General features: G+C 33.4%; 1 protein-coding gene across 1 annotated transcript; it reads right to left on the bottom strand.

The window, feature by feature from the left end:
• Positions 1-683: 683 nt before the first annotated feature.
• Positions 684-9,409, bottom strand: LOC149773778 (uncharacterized). Its single transcript, XM_089946019.1, has 2 exons — positions 9,208-9,409; positions 684-1,995 (listed from the first exon to the last, which is right to left on the bottom strand). The coding sequence occupies exons 1-2, from the start codon at positions 9,284-9,286 to the stop codon at positions 911-913; spliced, it is 1,164 nt and encodes a 387-aa protein (XP_089802145.1). The 5' UTR covers positions 9,287-9,409; the 3' UTR covers positions 684-910.
• Between the last annotated feature and the right edge of the window lie 8,373 nt (positions 9,410-17,782).

The following is a 17,782-nucleotide window of genomic DNA, read 5'->3' as shown; positions in this document are numbered from 1 at the left end:
CCAAGAACTCACTTCGTATTTACAGAGTATAAATAAAGGTAATTTACAGGTATAAAGTAATCAATAGTGAATACTTCAACAGTGGCAATTACTATTTCTTAGTGACAACAATGAAAGGACCTTTAAAGAGATCATAATGTTGTTGTACAAAAAATATATTTTACTGAATCTTGCTTCAATTCAGGTATACAAGTAATGCTTCCTTGAAACAAAAATGATAATACTACTACTGAAAATAAAAAGAAAAAGACGAAGAATAGGAAGAAGAAAAAAAGAAGAAGAATTAACTTATTAACTGGGCTTTGAGGATGAAAATGACCATCAAAACATCATTTAGCCCAAATGAACACCTCAACATTATTATTCTTATTTATTATTACGGAGTTATTAATGCTAAATGACCATTGATTAGGGTTGCTAATGATTTTTGTTTACGGCAGAATTTCAATTTCATACAAAAAGATGAACGGGCAAGGAGCTTAGCCTAAAACCAAAGTCTTTCGTTCATAATGACAAATAGAATAACAGAGATCTGTGATGTATGTATGTATGTATGTATGTTTGTATGTTTGCGATAAAATGTATGCATGTCGGTACCCAGGTGTATATATATATATATATATATATATATATATATATATATATATATATATATATATATATATATATATATATATTATGCATGTGCAGAACAACCTTATTGTTACGTATACATTATATAATTTAAATTCAATTATCCAACCACATTCTATGAAATTATAAACCATTTCAAATATACATGTGACATATGTGTGTATATTCCACTTAACAACCTTAACATAAAAGAAATTAATATTTTATAACGATCTGAATGGTTGTCCCCCATATATTACATAGGAATTGAAGTTGTGCTAATCCATACATAATCTTATTATCTCCGCAGTCCTACACAGCTTCCATCCATGTGTTTCAACAGAAGCGACATTCTTGAAAAAGTTTTAGTACAATGTTTGCAGCCATACTTTTTCACTTCAGAGTGGGTTTGAAGATGCGCGCGCAGATTGGATCGATCAGCAAATGCGCGTGCGCAGTGCGTGCACCGGAAGGGTTTCTCACCAGTGTGTGTCCGAATGTGTCCCTGTAGCAGCCAGGGTCTGGAAAACGCCTTGCCACAGAGCTTACACTTACAAGGTAGTGTGTGCGTGCGTATGTGCATTTTAAGTGCTCCCAGGGAGCTATACGACTTGTCACAATATTTACAGTTAAACTCCTTCTTAATGTTGCTTGTGCAGTGAAACTGTTTATGTTTAGACAGTCCGCCAAATGTTGAATAACTTTTCTTACAAGAATCGCACTGATACCGTGGCGGTTGATTTGGACGTGGTTCTTTGGCCATCATCCCTGACGTATCGTCTGATTTTAACCAGTTCATCCACAGTGGTAGCGTAGTCGTATCCGTCATGCCTGATATTGTTGGTGAATCAAAATTTGAGTTCTGATACCCAAATGCTTGAAGGTATCCCCCTGTTCTCTGAGCTTTCATCTGTTCAATATAAGTGGACATGTTGTAAGAGAGATGTGCTTCCCGGAGTACATTCGGACAAACGGTAGGAGCATGTGTGGACAGACAGGGTCGTGGAATCTGAACAAGGCTATGTTGCTGATGTATCGCAATTGGCGAAAACGCCTCTTTCCTGAAATGTTGCGCCATGAATGGCGAATAGAACATAATATGGTTCGAAAATTGGGTTGTATGATCGTCTGTACAAGGAGTCAAGTGCATTTTACAGGAACTTGTTATGTTAGGTGAAAACGCACTAGAGTCCTCGTGAAGCACATGCTTTGGTGTTTTGCAGAGACTGTCGAGGAGTTGGCCAATTGGGTCCTTCGCCCTTCTATAAAGTACTTCTTTCGTTTGACTCTGTGGTGAGTTTGACTTTGTGCCTGTATCACGGTTTCTGTCTCCACTAGGAGAAGAGGGAGGAGTTGGCAAGGAATTGAACATAGCGTGTGTACCTGCAATAATAATAATAATAATAGTAATAATAATAATGATAATAAACAACGTACAATATAGTTGTCGTCAAATCTTCACTTGCTTCATTTTAGTGAATCTGGCATTTTTGCACAAAGCAATGCTAGTGGACAAAATATGATTGTCCATTGTCCCTCCATTAGGTGGTAATTTTTGTAGTAACTCGGTGACGACATTACATTAGGTTGTTTTGTGTTACCGTGGTTGACAGTTCTTCTACTGTTTTCCTATTACTTGCTTGGAAAGTAGGATACGTCGTTTTGTGAAACCTTTGTTGGTAAATGTAATTACATTTTCGTCATGTAACTTGCAAAGAAAGGCTTCGAACTCAATAGTGATTTAACAAGGTTGTCTTCTAAATAAACATGAGCTGACTTTATGAATTCAGTATTTTATGGAATAATTAATTTAATTACATTACTTGTGTGTATCTTAGAGCAAGCTAAATATTTTTCTGTTAGAATGTATGCTACAAGTAAGCTACTTTAGGAGTCACTAATCTAGTAAGATGTTGTTTCATGTAAAAGACATGGTTAGTCATTGCTTCATTTTCTCCCAGGTGATCAGTGTTTATTTACAGTACTATGTAAGACGGTTATTCTAGTACAGCGTGACATATCAACATTATCATTTCCTGTATCCATATACATATGTATATAATATCAAATTTTTAGGTTTAACGTTTTTCGTGTTTCTAGCTCTGTTGATTTTAGGGAGACACGGTTGCACGGCTGGTAGAGGGTCCAAATTGTTAAATTCAATGGTCACGGCTTCTATACCAGCTCAAGCCTGGACGGGGTAGGATGATTCTAATGACTACTACTTTCTTCATTCAATAGGCATTAACGTTTTTCTTCGCTGAAGTCGAAATGTGTAAGTGAAGAAGGAAAGTTTTAATTGATTACACAGAATTTCGAGTCAAATAAAGGAATATACGTATCCATCAACGCAAATTAAAGGTTTTTGCTCAAATGTTATTCAGGCGAAATGTTTTTCCATATGGTGTATGTTTATGAATTTAAAAAAGGTACAAAAAGAAAAAGAGTTTTCAGAATCCAACTCGACTTTTCAGGAAACAGCCCTTGGTAGGTGCTCGGTATTTGTTCATATATATGTATATTGTGAAAATATGTTTCAAATCGCACACAATACTAGATATAAAAATTCATGTAAGGTATATGCTTTTTATGTATAACTCGCGTCTCTCTCTTAAAGATAAAATGTGCGTGATATTTAGGTATTTAAAAGATCGTGAGTATATCATGTTTGAAAATTACCTTAACATCAGAATCAAAACTACAGTAATTGTGGGGTGGAGGTTGACGAAGACGATTGCATTTTATTGTATCAATAGTGTTTCTCTGATATAGTTTTAATTTCAACCGTAGAGAGTTAAATGCAGCTTTAAAAAAAAATGTATTTGTCTCGATTTTTCCTTTCTTCTTCATCTTCTTCTTCTTCTTCTTAATAATAATAATAATAATAATAATAATAATAATAATAATAATATAAAAGTGTTCATTTGGGAGAAATAATATTGTGTTGACCTTTTTCTGTCTTCATCTAATTTGACACTTAATTAGCTGGAATTAAACATTTGTTAGGTAAAGCGGATTTCTATTTCTATATCTAAAAGGGAGATAAATACATCCAACGGTAAAACTTATCATATACGAAAAAGAATTATAATATTTTGAAATTTATAATTATCTCAAATTATTTAATTAATTCTGGGATTCAGTTCTGCTTTGACAAAAATATATTTTCCTTACGTAAGATAAAGTAAGCGTACTGAATAATATGTATTAATCTTCAGTCTTACATATGCAAGATGGGTACAAGGCTTGAAGACCTAATCACGTTATAAGGCCTCTGTGTTGTCTTTTTATATATGAACAAAACAGCTTCTTTTGGTTTGGTCTTGTCTCTGTGGGTTAAACGCCATTTTCAAGCACACGATAGACTGACTATACATGGCGACTAGCATAACTGATGGAGGGAGAACAGAGGCGAGATCGCAGTGATCAGAAAAGGCGAGCGCCTTACACCACTCGGCCACATAGGGTCCCCAACTATTTTTGGAAAAACGAAATAAAGATGATGCACGCAATGTGTTTTCAGCCATTTCGTTTGAACATAAATATAGGGTAAAGTATATTTTCAAGAATGACATAGGCCAACAATAACGCACATAACTTGGTTAAGGTATGAGTATACCCAACAGTTTTGTCTACCTGATACATGGTTATTAAATGTTTGTTAAAGTTTTGTGGGCACATTTTACTAGTTTACTGGAAAGTCGCGAAATTTTCATGATCACGTCGAGTGACAGACTTATTTTTATGACAACATACGTTTTCGTGTGTTTCTCAATAGTTCAGAGAATTTGAGGATAAACTAAATATCGAAAAACACATTCAGGAAAATACTAATGTAGTTCCGCTTAAGTTATTTAGTGCGGAGGCAGCTGAAGTTACGTTCTTTGCCCAGTGACACGAGGGTAAATGACCAGGGGTGATTTGATAGTAGGGTTCGAACCCGCACCCTTATAACGGCTAACAAATAAACCAGTGCTATCACTGCTTCCATGTGACACCTTGTACGAACTGCAGGAGAGCACCTTGGGCCAGCTATATATTCCCTAACCCACAGAGGGCTGTACACATTGTTAAATCATAGTAAATGTTGAAACAAGTATAATTTTTCATCAAATGCGAATAGAAATATAGCATTACATTTTACAGAATGTTAGAATTTAAGTGCCTTCAATTGTGAGTGTTCTTAATCAGAAATGTGTCTCGAATACAGATTTCTCATTACTTGGTGATTAATTACCCTTTTGTCTTCAAACATTCGGCACGTTTGTTGCGTGTTCTCATGCTGAGTTTGGTTCGTGCTAATTTGCATTTAGTGCTTTTCAACTGAATCCAGCAACCCTTTCAGTGCCTGTGAGTTATGCCGTTTAGTAAGGGAAGTAGTATTAAGTTTGTCACAGCGTCACAATCTTTAGATGAAAAATATAGGAAGAAAGGATCCCCAAAAATTAAAGAATTCATGTCACAAGAGAATGTGCAATAGTCAGTTATAAAACTAAAGTACAGCTTCTGAGTGCATCAAAAGATACATATATACACTGATAAAAATAGTATATATATATATATATATATATATATATATATATATATATATATATATATATATATATATATATATATATATATATATATATATATATATATATGTAGTTTACCCGTGTTAGGCCGTTTATCAATTTGCACCTTTCTTTTTTCTATTTGGAATCCTTTAGATATTTCCCCGTTTGGTTTTGTGGGTGTAAAATTGTTTCTTCTCCTGACGAGCATATTTAGTAAGAAAAACATTAGAAAAATTTTTATTTGCACCGTTTTCTCTCTCTTTTTTACACACAGACAGACAAACAACTACACAATCATTACATACATACATACATACATACATACATACATACATACATACATACATACATACCTTATTTCAAAAGCATCTTGTTCAGACTTTACTAATTTGAATTGTCTTTTTTTTGCAACTAAACCGCCTCAATTTCAGCTACACGTTTCTGAAAAGTTTCAGAAATATTATTTTCTTCTTCGGATTTTTTCCTAAATTTCTCTAGGTCGGGAATAATTAAAAGAAAGTCTTATTCACTAACAAAGTGCCGTCAACAACCAACAAAACATAATCATCGTATTTGACCATGACTCTCATAAAACAACCAACCAAACAGAACCATCGTGTTTGACCATGACTCTCATAAAACAACCAACCAAACAGAACCATCGTGTTTGACCATGACTCTCATAAAACAACCAACCAAACAGAACCATCGTGTTTGACCATGACTCTCATAAAACAACCAACCAAACAGAACCATCGTGTTTGACCATGACTCTCATAAAACAACCAACCAAACAGAACCATCGTGTTTGACCATGACTCTCATAAAACAACCAACCAAACAGAACCATCGTGTTTGACCATGACTCTCATAAAACAACCAACCAAACAGAACCATCGTGTTTGACCATGACTCTCATAAAACAACCAACCAAACAGAACCATCGTGTTTGACCATGACTCTCATAAAACAACCAACCAAACAGAACCATCGTGTTTGACCATGACTCTCATAAAACAACCAACCAAATAACCAGCCATCATCTTGACCACGTGACTTTCATAAAACAAACAATATTAATTCTGCATCTTCAAACCTTGGTTTACGAGTAGAGAATTGCACTTTTGTAAAGGATTCTGTGAGTTGTTTTCACAGAAATGGAATATAATAATAATAATAATAACAATAATAATAATAATAATAATAATAATAATAAAGGTGAAATTCGAATTTAATATACTTATATAGAGACTACTGGCATTAACCGAATCGGCTTCTCGTTGCTGATTGACTGTGTAATGAAAGCATTCCTGTGGATGGTGTAACCGCAGGGGTTCAGTCCTTAACAGCAAGAAAGGAGAGTTTGGGGACGGGAACTGTGAAACACACAACAGGGGTCTAATTAAGTGGAGGATATGACGGAAAATTAACCATCTTGAATTGAGCATTTTGTATTTTATTTGTGTTATCGTCAATAAAAGATTTACTTTTGAATTTTATGAGATTTCTTTCGCTAGTCTCATTGCTTGTTAAAACACTCGTCGAAAACTAGTCATCAAAACAGGAAAGAGTTCTCAAATTTTTATGCATCATTTCTTTAAAATTGTTAAAAATTTCCAAGCATCAGTGTCAACTATTGGATACCACCATAAAATAGAATAGAATAGAAATGTCTTGAAAATTTATGGAACAATATCCCACTTCTGTTGAATTGGTGCGTCCTTTATCCCGCTACGACTCTCCGCTTCCAATTATTTTAATCTTTATAATTACATTTACTCACAATCTGTAATAATTTACTCATAATATGTAATACATTTACTGAAACTACTTATTATAGGACTTTACTAATTTGAGTTATTAATGCATTTTTTACAAATATGAAGTTTGCTATAAGAATATGATATTGGGACGTGAATAAGATATTTGGAATAGTATTTTCCATAAAAAGTAACAACTTTTACAAAAAGTAATGGGGATAATGCGAATTTTATTCTTGATTTAATGGAAATCAATAAGCATAAAAATAGCTTTCAGAAATTATGGACTGGAAGTTTAATTATTTTAAGTCAACTTTTATTGATTGAGGGCAGAACTGTAAAAGGTTTATATTTTCTGGGGTAAATTTTATAGCCTTCAGAGTAACTTCTTTAGAGAAATACAGTGTTCTGTAAAATTTAAATTACTTAAACTATACGACGTATCAATAGTTTGTAAGAATGCTGTCAAAGTCTGTCAGGCTGGAAAGTCCGTTGCGAAATCATATAGTTGTGCAACAAAATGCATGACTCACTTCAGTCAGAGGTTTCGAATGTGTGCCGTTTTCAAACTGGAAATCAAAAATATGCTAAATAGTTTAAAAAATGAGTATCATGATACGTGCTGGACGATATTAAAACTGGATGGAACGAATTTGATTATATCTTTTTGCAATTAACAAATACGAGTTTTCTGGTGACCTGTTAATGTCATCAGTTGTCGGTATTTATTTTTAAATGTCACTAGCGCAAAATAGATAATTAAAACAATACAAATTATTCAGGCCAATTTTGAAAGTATTTAAAACACGGAAGAGTTAGTGATACCGAATGATTCTTTTTTTATTGGTTCACGACTCATAATCCTCTCTAAACGTACATCTTTGTTATGCTTTAGATATATAACTAATTCTGTTCTGTATTTATAAATTATATATACGTATTTGATGGGCATTATCTGTCATGATGGTGGATAATTTATGGGCGTCATATTATGAAAATATCAGTGTAAGTGTGTTTGATTTATGTCAATATTGTGTTCCCCACCAAATATCAAATTTAAAAAAATATCATCCAGAATGCACACTAACAAAAATATGTACAGTCACTCTTGGCTGTTTGTGCTGAAGAGTTTTGAATTTATGTCTTGAAAACAAAATAATCTTGCACTGGAATGAGGTTAAGTTGTGAATACATACATACATACGTACGTACATACATACATACATACATACATACATACATACGAGCATTAAGATGCATTTTTAAAATGTATAATGGATATAAATATATAAATATATATTATATATAACATTTGTTATTGTTGTTGTTTTGGTGTTGAACACCATTTCGCATCGCAAGATAGGCTTTACATGGCGTGCCAGAATAACTGCTTGAGAAATATCCCAAGTAAACCATTGTAAAATCAATGACCCACGGGAAGTTACTGGTAAGTTTTCTCACATATCCACTTAGGCCGAGCTTGAGACTCGAATCCACACTTACAGAGGTGAGATGGCAGTAATCGGTAAAAACGAGCTATTTGAATATTGCTTGAAATATTTGTAAAGATCATCAGAGAACTTAAATCCCAACTTTTCTCTAACCTGATTGTGATACAAATGTAATTGATAACCGATTCATGTTTTATCTTTGTTTCAGAGAGAATGAAAAGGACATAATTACCTGACATTAGTAGTAACTTTCAACAATCTCAATTTGAATTTGTAAGGCGTTTCGATATTTTGCACACAAAAATATAAATACATTTTTATATTGAAATTGCTTTAGTTTTATATAGTTTTATTTTAGAATACGAATGCCACATGAAGATGAATTTTAGCAAATTAACTAACTAATTAACTAAGAAAATAACTCAAACGAAAGCGGTATTGTTGCATGAACATCATTACACCATAGAAAGGTGTGCATCATATGCATGAGGTGTCAGGTGAGAATGTTGTATTCTCAATATTGCATTAAAAATAACCGTAAGAATGGATTGTTGTTTACAGCAAATGACCACAATCTTTTTACAAAATAGTCACTATCCGTAATATGAGGACAAGTAACTTGTGCTAGCGTACATACAAAAATGTATCTGAATAGTCACTTAGTCACAGAGAGAGAGAGAGTGAGAAGTGTGTGTGTGTGTGTGTGTGTGTGTGTGTGTGTGTGTGTGTGTGTAAAAACTACTAAAGTAGCATCGTAGATGTGGCAACACAGTTAATAAAATTATAACTTATATATTTGTGTGAAATAAATGTCGGAAAACCGTTTACCTTCATGCGTTCTTTTCTCGTGCCCCACCTTATCATGGTCCATTAGAATTTCTGATATCAAGAACTTTTGTGATTTCATTGTCCGGATTTCTTTTACATTGAAATTTCCAATTGTAGATAACGAGGACAAAGTATGAAATATTGTCTCTTTCCGTAATTCAGAGATGAAATAATTACATCATGTATAATGTTCCGATTAAAATATCACAATTCTGTACAATAATCTCTGTCCTCCTTATGAGATCCTGATAAGATAACCAGGAATTTTCTTTCACTTTATTTTATACCATTCATACTGGGATACAAGTGGATACCAAGCATGCGAATGATTGATAGTGACGTTTTGGGTATTCCTAGCCAATCGAATCTGTCCATTTTCACAAAGCTCATCCCACTGATATATCTTGTGTAGATTAGGCGTGACGAATGCGTCTTTCGACAACTTCTCACTTGGGACCCGGTGCCAATTCTGTAGTCTTTAAAAACAAACTTAGATACATGCGGTTTGATATATGGTTTCACAGTTGTCATCGAAATTGGGCCAAGTCCCCCAAGAGCTAACAAGTCAATTTCCACAACGGCAGGTCTTTCCGGGCAATTTAGAGAGTAGATCGTGATAAAAAAAATTTTTTGGGGTAAAATTGATATATTTCTGTGAAGACTATTGCTAAAGTCCCATGAGAAAACTGGACTTTCACTCCCCCATGAAAAATCAAATCAACCATTTTTGAAAGTTTCTATTAATTTTTGCAATAGCTATGCGAGATATCCGTATTCATTACACAAAGTAAATAGATGAAATCTAGCTGAAGTAAAGAAAAACACGTGGAATAATATCATTGGTGAAGTTTGTAACAAATTATAAAATGCAATATTTTTTCTCCTCACAGCTATCACCTAGATAAGCCATGTCAAAGAATACGTATTAATGAAAAAATGAGATGTCAAGGAATTTACTAATTATATCAATTTTTTTTCTTTGCAATGTCTACGTTGTTCTGAAAGAAAATGAGCTGGATTCTGAATATCGTTTTTATTTTTATTTATAGAAACAATAGCTCAACACGTCTTCGTTATCACACACACACACACACACACACACACACACACACACACATATAGCGTTATCATACAGGTTAGATAATTTTAATTAGTACTTTATGGAGATTCGAACTTGTGATAAATATCTATTCGTATTTATAAAAATTATGTTAATATTATCAAGCATTCTCCTGCAGAATTCAGGGTTAGCACTTTCTGCTCAGCTTAGTGTATGTTTGTAATCTATTTTTTTCTCTCCCTCTCTCTCTCTCTTTCTGAGAGAGAGAGAGAGAGAGAATACGATAGGAGGGACGTACAAGTTCCTGTGCACTATACCACGTTTGATTTTGTTACTATTTTTTCAAGATTTGCGAATGCAGTGAAAGTAAAATATATTTCGGGCGTTGTAAACTGTACACATCTTTTATGTTCTTTTTTTATTTTCATCTTTTTAATTATTCTTTAGAAGAAAATTGTTGATTAAAGCATCCAGGGTATATATTATGAACGCACAAATATATACACTTATATATATTGTGTAGAATCGATAATGGAGCCCCTCGTCCATTATCTATTTTGTTTTATTTGAAATTTAGCTATCAGTAGACAGCCTTTTATCACGGACGTTCTTATTTTGTACCCACCTTTAATCAACAAAGTCTTGTCACCGAGATGAAATAGTTACAATATTATCTGGTAGACTATTTTATGATCTGAGGTCTGAAAACGGAAATTAAGAAAGAGAAAATAATTTAGGTGTACATTCTATGTAAGGTAGATTTATCATACCTGTAACAATTCAATGTTATATGAACACAGTCTTATGTAAAATCTAGTTTCTTGGTTTTTTTAGTCTTTCTCAGTCGTTGCTGGTTATGATTTTACATTCAATGGGCAAACATGTCGATTTCTTTCATCTCTTTGGTGCGTGAAAGTGCTTTCATGCATTATTGTGAAAATGAAGTTTAGAAATATATTTGATTTTGTTAATATAAACAATTACATTTTAAAAAATAAAGAGGAATTCACAAAATAAACAACAGTGAAAGTTTTATCAAAATCTGTTACGTAGTTTTAAAGTTAAGAGCAATTTTCAGGTTCGCAGGAGAGATAATTCATGAAAAACTTGTACCAATTCCTGATTTTAATGACATCACAGATAAGAAATAATAATCGAATTTAAATTTTATTAAACATCACTTAAGTTCTCTTTCTTTTTCTTAACGTTTCAGTAAAACAGTTAAATTACAAGTCATTTTAAAGACAAATAACTCTGTAAAACAAGAAGAGATATATTTTATTTATATTACTTACACAATTAGAGGATTATATTTGGGGAAAATAAATAAGAAAAATATCCAATTTCAATCTGATTTTATTACAACATTTCAGAAGTGTCTAGTGATATATGAATAAGTCCGTCTGATATGTTGATTTAAATTTAAAGAAATTCAAATTTGATTTAAATTAGTACAATAAACGTTTCATTGATCCTGAATTTATCCAAATAACTATCTTAATGTGTAGAACCATACTCTACCTCTTTATTTATTAAAATTGCTGAAAACTTAGTTTATGTGGTAAGAGAACATTAAATTTCTTTTTAAAATAATATGACATCTCCTCTATGTAATTATTCAAACAAGATTGACCAAATTATGTCCCCTGATATTGGCAGCACATCAAGCTTTCTAGAAATTCTCAACCGCCTTTAATGTCATTTTTGTTGTTGTTTACGTTAAGCTGTTCTCTGTATTTTCCTTGTGTTTATTTCTGAACTTTAATGTCACTTTAGCCACTGAGTAATGGAAGGTCATGCATTCTGTAGCTATACACAGTGCAAAAGTTACATAAACTAACCAATCACATTTATAATCTGTAGTCACGTTATGTTTATATATATTGAATGACAACGTCAACAGCTAAATAGAACTAGCCTGCAAAACACACACAGATTAGGACCGTTTCGATTCCTCACTATTGTTTTGACATAGTATGCTTTTCCCAAAACTTTGAGGCGGCCCCGAGTGGCCGAGTGGTCTAAAGCGCCCACCGTTACGGATCACCGCCATCTCACCTCTGTCCGCGTGGGTTCGAGTCCAAGGCTCGGCTAGCGTGGGTAGGCCCTACGTGGGGAAAGCCTGCCAGTAGCTTCTCGTGGGTCGGTGGTTCTTCCCTGGGTTTTCCAGGGTTCTTCCTCCACCAGTTATACTGGCCGCCATGCATAGCCTATCTTGTGCTGAAAAATGGCGTTAAACCCTAGAACAACAACAACAACCAAAACTTTGAACATTTATTACGTGTACTTTTGCTGGAATTTTTTTCCCCATATTTTCATAATAATAAAGTAGGCGATTCAGCTTATTAACATGAACTATTTTGTATTACATGTCAATAGAGCCCTTTTATATATTACATGTCAATGGAGCCTTTTCTATATTACATGTCAATAGAGCCCTTTTATGTATTACATGTCAATAGAGCCCTTTTATGTATTACATGTCAATAGAGCCCTTTTATGTATTACATGTCAATAGAGCCCTTTTATATATTACATGCCAATAGAGCCCTTTTATATATCTTTGTTTAGGTCTAGCTACCAACATATCACTAACGTTATAGTTATGCATCCGCAAAAATATCATAAATTATTATTCATAGTACACTTAGGCAAAAAAAGAGAATCATTTTCATTAAGACTGTGATGTCAGTACCTATGCACGAACTACAACCGTGTGTACTCACTAATAAATCGAATCAGAGTGTAGCAAAAAAGACCCCCCCCCAAAAAAAAAACAAAAAAAACAAACAACAACAACAAAAGAATATCCCCCAACAATAAAGTTACTGATCTGCCGTAGGATAGTGCTTATGCAGATCAGGGTCTACTTGCAACTCCTAACAGATCTGCTGGCACTATACAGTTTGCAGTTGGACACGACTTATAAGCGAGTATAACGTTATTTAATTCAAGAGACAGATAGGTCTGACTTTGGTTTAAGACAATACAATACATCCAAGATAAGTTGGCCAATATTGAAATAGAGTAATTTTCTGTGTAAAGTCTGAATTTGTAACTGAACGATAAAGCAACAGGCGCGAGGCGGAGGCGTTGTCTTGGAAGCTAACGTATCTGCTCTCGTTCTTTAACATGTGTTCATATTATCAATCATATAAACATGCAAACTAAGTACATATTAAGATGTCGAACATTTGTAAAAGGGAGAGACAGAGAGAGAGAGAGAGAGAGAGATTGGCAAAGGCAGCCAAATGAATCGTTATATCTAAAATATAGATACATTAATACTGGGGGTGAATAAGATAGATAAATATATAGATAGGCGAATGGATTGGTGGGCGGATTGGTAAAATATCCCGAAATATTTGAATTTATTCCAGTCATAAATTTACTATTATATATAAAATAAATTATGGAAAGAAGCACGCTAACAAGACAGGCTTAAGAAGATTGTTTTGTTTATTTTGGAAATGGTGATTTACTTTCAAACCAGGTTCGTGACATACTCACAACGCAGCCACGACAAATGTAGCTAATGCTTTTAATTTACCACTGGAATCCATTTATAATTTCGCCATAAGGTTATTCCATCAGGTTTTGAAGCTGACATGTGAAAGTCTATCAGTTATTCACTTGACTTGGGTCAGTCGGCGCACTTGTGAATGTATATCATTGTGTTTACTTTCTGACGGAATGCGTGAAACAATCTCAACATTCGAGTCAAGGAAATTGGCTTATTTTTCCTTGTCTACAGTTCTAATAGATTGGTTCCCAAACAAACGAAATGAACGCTAAATGGCTGACCGTCCTGCTGTCTCAGCTGTTGTACCTTGTGTCCGAACAGCCTGCCAAGGGCCTATTCTATTCACAAAGGGTCTCTGGAACGAATTGTAGCCTGGCCCCACCAGGAGCATGGCATTCAACTGGTAAAAAGTACAAATTCACCTTAACCGTTTCACATGTTCCAATCAGCTTTATTTATAGTGGCAACTTGATAATTGATATTTCTCGTCAAAATCTGCACGTGTCTGAGAAGTCCAATAGTGCTATATAAATTTGCTTTGGACTCTAGTGTTGTTATATAAATTTGCTTTGGACTCTAGTGTTGTTATATAAATTTGCTTGAGACTAATATCACAATCTTCCGATTAAAAGAAAGGGTATCTGAATGTTGTTAAGATTAATCCAAAGATTATGCATTTTATTTCATTCAAATTAATCTAAAGCTCGTGTATTATTACATGAAAATTAATAAAAGATTATGTATTTTATTACATTAAGATTAATCCAAAGCTCGTGTATTATTACATGAAAACTAATCAAAAGATTATGTATTTTATTTCATTCAGATTAATCCAAAGCTCGTGTATTATTACATGAAAACTAATCAAAAGATTATGTATTTTATTACATTAAGATTAATCCAAACCTCGTGTATTATTACATGAAAACTAATAAAAAGATTATGTATTTTATTTCATTCAGATTAATCCAAAGCTCCCGTAAAAATACATGAAAATTAATCAAAACATTATGTATTTTATTACATTAAGATTAATCCAAAGCTGGTGTATTATCAATGCCGGATAACCAAGTAGGAAGAGTAGGCACCCGCCTATGGGCCCCACGCCTTTTAGGAGCCCCGCGTCAATAATTATTTAATAATTTTAGTTTAATAACATAAAATGTTAATTTGTTTAATAACATTAATAATTGTTAATATTTGTTTTGTGTAATAAAATTGGTTTATTAAAATTATTGGTTGGTAAAATTAAAAACGTATTAGGAAATAATTTGTGAGGGGGGTCCCCAAGATTTCGACTGCCTAAAGGCCTCCACAGGGTTTAATCCGGCACTGTGTATTATTACATTAAGATTAATACAAAGCTTGTGTATTTTATTACAATTAACATCTACATCCTTCTTTGGCTGAATGATGGGTTTTCTATGTCGTACTTTTAGTAATTAATTTAGAAAATATTGAATTGTTTAATACTTTATTCTTATTTATTTATTTGTTTGTTCATTGAACTATCTATCTATCTATCTATCTATCTATCTATCTGTGTCTGTCTGTCTGTCTGTCTATATGGACAGCGTTCTTTTGCATACCAAGGCCCAGCAACGTGGAATGAATTGCCCACTGAACTTAGACACAAAGACACAGTGATCACATTCAAGAGGGCTCTCAAAACTCACTTATTTCGACTGCAAGAACAAACTTAAAGACCTAATAATGTTTCCAACCTGAAATATTCTCAGCATATTTTTTTTTAATTTTAATGTTTTTCTAATTTCATGGTGTTTGTTTTTGTAATAATATTATTATATGTTTTTTTATCTATTGGTGTTGTCTAATGTTGTAAAGCGCTTAGAGCTTCTAAAGATTAGGCGCTATACAAAGTCCTCATTATTATTATTATTCTCATTATTATTATTATTATTATTATTATTATTATTATTATTATTATATATATATATATATATATAGTTTGTTTGTTTGTTTGTTTATTTATTTATTCTTTTAGAATATTAGTATCTCTTATCAAAATAGTGAATCAACCAAACGTCTAGCAATTAAATGGAACTTAGTGATTTTATTGGTTTAAATAGAGCGTGCCATGAATTCATTTAACTTTTAAGACTAAAACAGGGAAATTTACTCCAACTTTCAGCTGTAACAGTAACTTCCATAATATGTTAAGATCTGGTTATTTTAATAAAATTAAGTATTATTAAAAAGTGTGCGGGCTTTGATTCAGGGAAAAGATGATTTATATAAACTGATTTTCACTTCAAAATCTTAAACTCTGACATGAAATGTTTGCATGAGTTTTAGGCCTGATCAACTGTATTCTTGGTCCAGAGAAATAAAATAAATACTGCAATGCAGTGTCTGTAACTTCACGTCAAGGTAAAAACTTCGATACTAATTTATTTACCTGACTTTGATTAAAAGCCCGATGTTACAAACGTCCAACTGGTGGAAATAAGAAAGAACATTTTGAGGGTACATGTTACCGTCGTTTGTATTATTTACTTGTATAACTATTTCTCTTAAAACTAAAATGCTGCGCTATTAAAGTATTGCATTTATCATCCAGTTTAAAGGGCCATCATACTAAATACTGAGTTTAAGAAAAACATTTGAACAACAGAAGAAAGTCATGGATAGTGTTAATAACGTTATGGGTGTAATTTTTAAAATCTTCACTACGAAACAGAGATGATGTATGAAGAAATGGTCTTTCTTTAAAACCTATTCTTGTTTTGCTTTTGTATGTTTTATTCAAATAAAACTGAGTCAAGTATACTGTATAAAAAGATTTTTTTATTTTTATTTTTGAAAGAAGGACGATAAAATCGCCGGTCGGAGATGGACAATTCAAGTTTCAGTAGGTTTTATGTACATCGAAATTTAAAATGACCTCTTATAAATAATAAATAGTATTCAGTAAATTCTACTAAAACATACTAAAGTTCGACATCGACACAGAAACGTCAAGAGTCACTTCGTTATAGGCGCTTATCCAATTAAAGGGATGTATTGTCAAAAGCATACTGGTTACTTGTAGAGGAAAGTGAATCGGGTCTTATGATGATCTTCTATAACAACCACCCAGACCCTTATTACTCACGGGGGATCGAGTCCATCAGTCGACCACATGCTATCTACAGATCCTTGGGGACCTTTGATAGTCGCACGAGCGCCAGTGCGCGTGGTCATTTAATTGCAACTTGATAACCAAATAAATGCAAGGAGTTTTTGGTAGCTATGCCCTTCTGTTACACGTGTTCCTTCCATCAATTATAACTCGTCGGTAGATCGGCGTTCCCGCGAGGGGGTTTCAAGTGGCTCTCCAAGTTGGTTGAAGGTGCTTTACAACTGGTCGTGAGCTACAGCTACATTCTTTTGATCGAAGAAGAAACAGGTTTTTACAGTTCCTCTTTCAATTGCCTCTTTGTGCTATTAATTATGAAAAGTTTCTCATCGTATACCAACAAGTAGGGACCGTCCGGAAAAATATTGCTAGGTTTCCGGGACTGCTGATGACGATATTAGCTCGTCCCTTTGATGTCCCTCTCTCAACGGTTTTATCATCATCCACATCTTGAAAAACTTGTTACATCCACGTGTCTCGTGTAAATGGAATGAGATTTATGGCGGAAATGTCCTTGTCTTTAATTAACAATTCAAAAATTCTGCTGAGGTAAATACGAAGGAATCCAGCTTTGAATATATATATTCTGGCACCAGAAAATCGGATTCTAATCGTAAATTGGTCCAGTTATGGCCATGTTTAGTCCCTTTTTTGTTTGAGGTGCGAGTTATTAACGTAGGAACTGTACAGAACTAAGAGACCGGTTGTTAGAAACACTAGTATTTATTGACAGTTCACTCATATATTGCTTTCGACGTGTGTAATAAAATAATATTTCTGTGCGTATTAACTGAAGCTGAAAGAAGGGGTCAACTTCCACATGAAGTAGGTTAAAAAGTCTCATAATGAATCA

The sequence above is a fragment of the Sinohyriopsis cumingii genome, unplaced genomic scaffold, assembly GCF_028554795.1.
Source record: "Sinohyriopsis cumingii isolate HCF-2022 unplaced genomic scaffold, ASM2855479v2 utg000573l, whole genome shotgun sequence".
NCBI lineage: Eukaryota > Metazoa > Mollusca > Bivalvia > Unionida > Unionidae > Sinohyriopsis > Sinohyriopsis cumingii.
Note: the sequence above shows the minus strand (reverse complement) of the source record. Positions and strands in the feature narration are given on the sequence as shown.